The following is a 2,255-nucleotide window of genomic DNA, read 5'->3' as shown; positions in this document are numbered from 1 at the left end:
AAGGTTTACAAGAAAGTGACTTCATTATAAGCCCGGCCAATCAGGAGCGTTTTGTGTCACATGACAAATGTTTGAAAAAATGCATTTTTATTTATTGATTTTTGAATAAATTAAGTATTATTTTCAAGTTTCGTTGTAGATAACCATTTTTAAACTCATAATATACACTGATTACAATAATTGACATTTTATTTTTCGCATTGTCAAATAGCCTATTTCAAGATTTAATTTTGAAAGTAGATATTTCCTTACTGGCAACACTGAAATGATAACTAGACATACCAACCTATTAGTATTAGTATGCAATATTATGTTGAGGGTGCAAGAGTTGCACTAGAACCTCGAATTCGTAAAAGAAAAAAAGATCGGAAGAGAATAAAAATATATTTTTTTAATTTAAATAGGATTAAATAAAAACTTTACAGTGATTAGTCTTGTCCTTTGTTAATGAACACATTGCGTGTGTCGTCTTTACTATTTACCTGAAAAAAAAAATGGATCACTTTGTCTTTATAATTACAGACAATCATTACGAATAGTTGTCTTAATATATAGTAATAGTGATACCGCTTTCAGATTAATTCGAAATATCTATTTGTATCAAATTCGAATTATAATCCAATAATTCGCTTTGTCGTTTAATTGTTTTCAATTCTACTAATTCGAAATATTGTCAATTTTATCATGTATTTGCATGAAAAAATAAGGAATCTTTCAAACATTTCATAATTTAGTTTTTTACTAAATTTAATCAACATTTCGCAACATTAAAATTATTTACTATGACATTACAATTTTAGCTTCAAACCGTAAAGTTTTATAACTATCAATTAATTTATGTGCTCGATTATTTTTATAGCATTTTCCTGTCTTGATATGATAAAGGTATCAAGATCAGTATAAAACAAGGGTTGTGTGTCAAAACGACATCACTGAGATAGAAATCATTGTGTAAGTATTTCTAAACAAGTTTAATATGACTATAACTTTTTGCAGAAAAATAATAAAATCTTTTCTCAATATTTTCACAGATTAAATATGAAATTCTTCGTTGCATTCGTCGCTTTCGTCGCTGTGGCTGCGGCCATGCCACACCACAAACCAGTCTCCAGTCTCGAGGCAGACCTTCAAGCTATCATTGAAGCCATCCAGCACCCCAGCACCGACCCAGCCACCGCTTCCCTTCTGCAAGAACAACTAGACACCATCCTTGGCTTATTGAAGCCTGAAGAAGAACCAATCTCCGTGGAGCCCGTCATCGTCGAGGAAGCTGCAGACGCTTCAAGCTCGCCTGTTGTTCAAATTATCATCAATGTTAAGCCCGGTGTTGCTGGTAACCCCGTTGTCGTAGAATCCAACCCAGCTATTGTTCCCAGACCAGAACCCGTTGAATCTATTGACATTCCCGAAATAAGCCCTGAGCCCGTGATTGTGGTGGAAAAGCCCGTCCCCGCTGAACCTGTTCTCGTTGCTCCTATTGTCCCCACCCCCGTTATTGTTCTCCCTGACATCCTCAACTAATAATTAATAAGAAATTTATATTTTTTATTAACAAACGAAATGTGGTTTGTATCAGTGGTTTTTTAAAAGATCGAATACTACTCATTCAATAAAATTCCATTTTACAAAGATATTTTTTTATAATCCTTTATCAATAAGTTCTCAAAGAAGTCAAGAAAGATTTTAAAAATGAGTAAACTCACAAGTTCTTTTTTTTAATTTAATATTTTTGTTGGGGCTCGTAAAGCGTAAATAAAAAGTAACGTGAAACGGAACATGTTTCAAAATATTAATACAGCCTTCAGTGACGTCACTCCTGTTATGACTACTTATTTGAGGTTATAGCTGTAAAAAATTGAACATTGAAACGAAAATTAAGTAATTTTCCAATTAAAATGGAAGTTGGGTTTGTCAAATCAGACTCCAGATTCCTCTTTCCAGCTTGAAACCACTGTTATCTCAATTTTTGTGTCAGTAGGTCATGTCACAAACTATTTATTTGGAAAATTTATTGAAGTAGATGATCAAATTGGCACAAAACATACGTCAACAAAGCTTATATGCGCAGTATCGATAGTCCGTTCTAAATTTTGACAAAAAAGTATCTCAAAGGACGAGAAAAAATGCATAAGTATGAAAGCCACCAAGGACAAGTACGATCAGATGGGCAGTCATAGACTGCAGTGACGTCATACAAATACTTCCGTTTTCGCGCAAAAATTTAAATTGACATTTTGAAACCGCATTATTTACCG

General features: G+C 33.2%; 1 protein-coding gene across 1 annotated transcript; it reads left to right on the top strand.

Moving 5' to 3' along the window:
* The first annotated feature begins 855 nt into the window (after positions 1 to 855).
* LOC124537282 lies at positions 856 to 1,629 on the top strand. Its single transcript, XM_047114071.1, has 2 exons — positions 856 to 951; positions 1,032 to 1,629. Exon 2 carries the CDS (start codon positions 1,039 to 1,041, stop codon positions 1,519 to 1,521), a length of 483 nt encoding a protein of 160 aa, XP_046970027.1. The 5' UTR covers positions 856 to 951; positions 1,032 to 1,038; the 3' UTR covers positions 1,522 to 1,629.
* Positions 1,630 to 2,255: the final 626 nt, after the last annotated feature.

Source organism: Vanessa cardui, chromosome 18, assembly GCF_905220365.1.
Source record: "Vanessa cardui chromosome 18, ilVanCard2.1, whole genome shotgun sequence".
NCBI lineage: Eukaryota > Metazoa > Arthropoda > Insecta > Lepidoptera > Nymphalidae > Vanessa > Vanessa cardui.
Note: the sequence above shows the minus strand (reverse complement) of the source record. Positions and strands in the feature narration are given on the sequence as shown.

Coding starts and splice junctions, on each gene's coding strand:
- LOC124537282 (XM_047114071.1), top strand. CDS start 1,039: ATGAAATTCTTCGTTGCATTCGTCGCTTTCGTCGCTGTGGCTGCGGCC.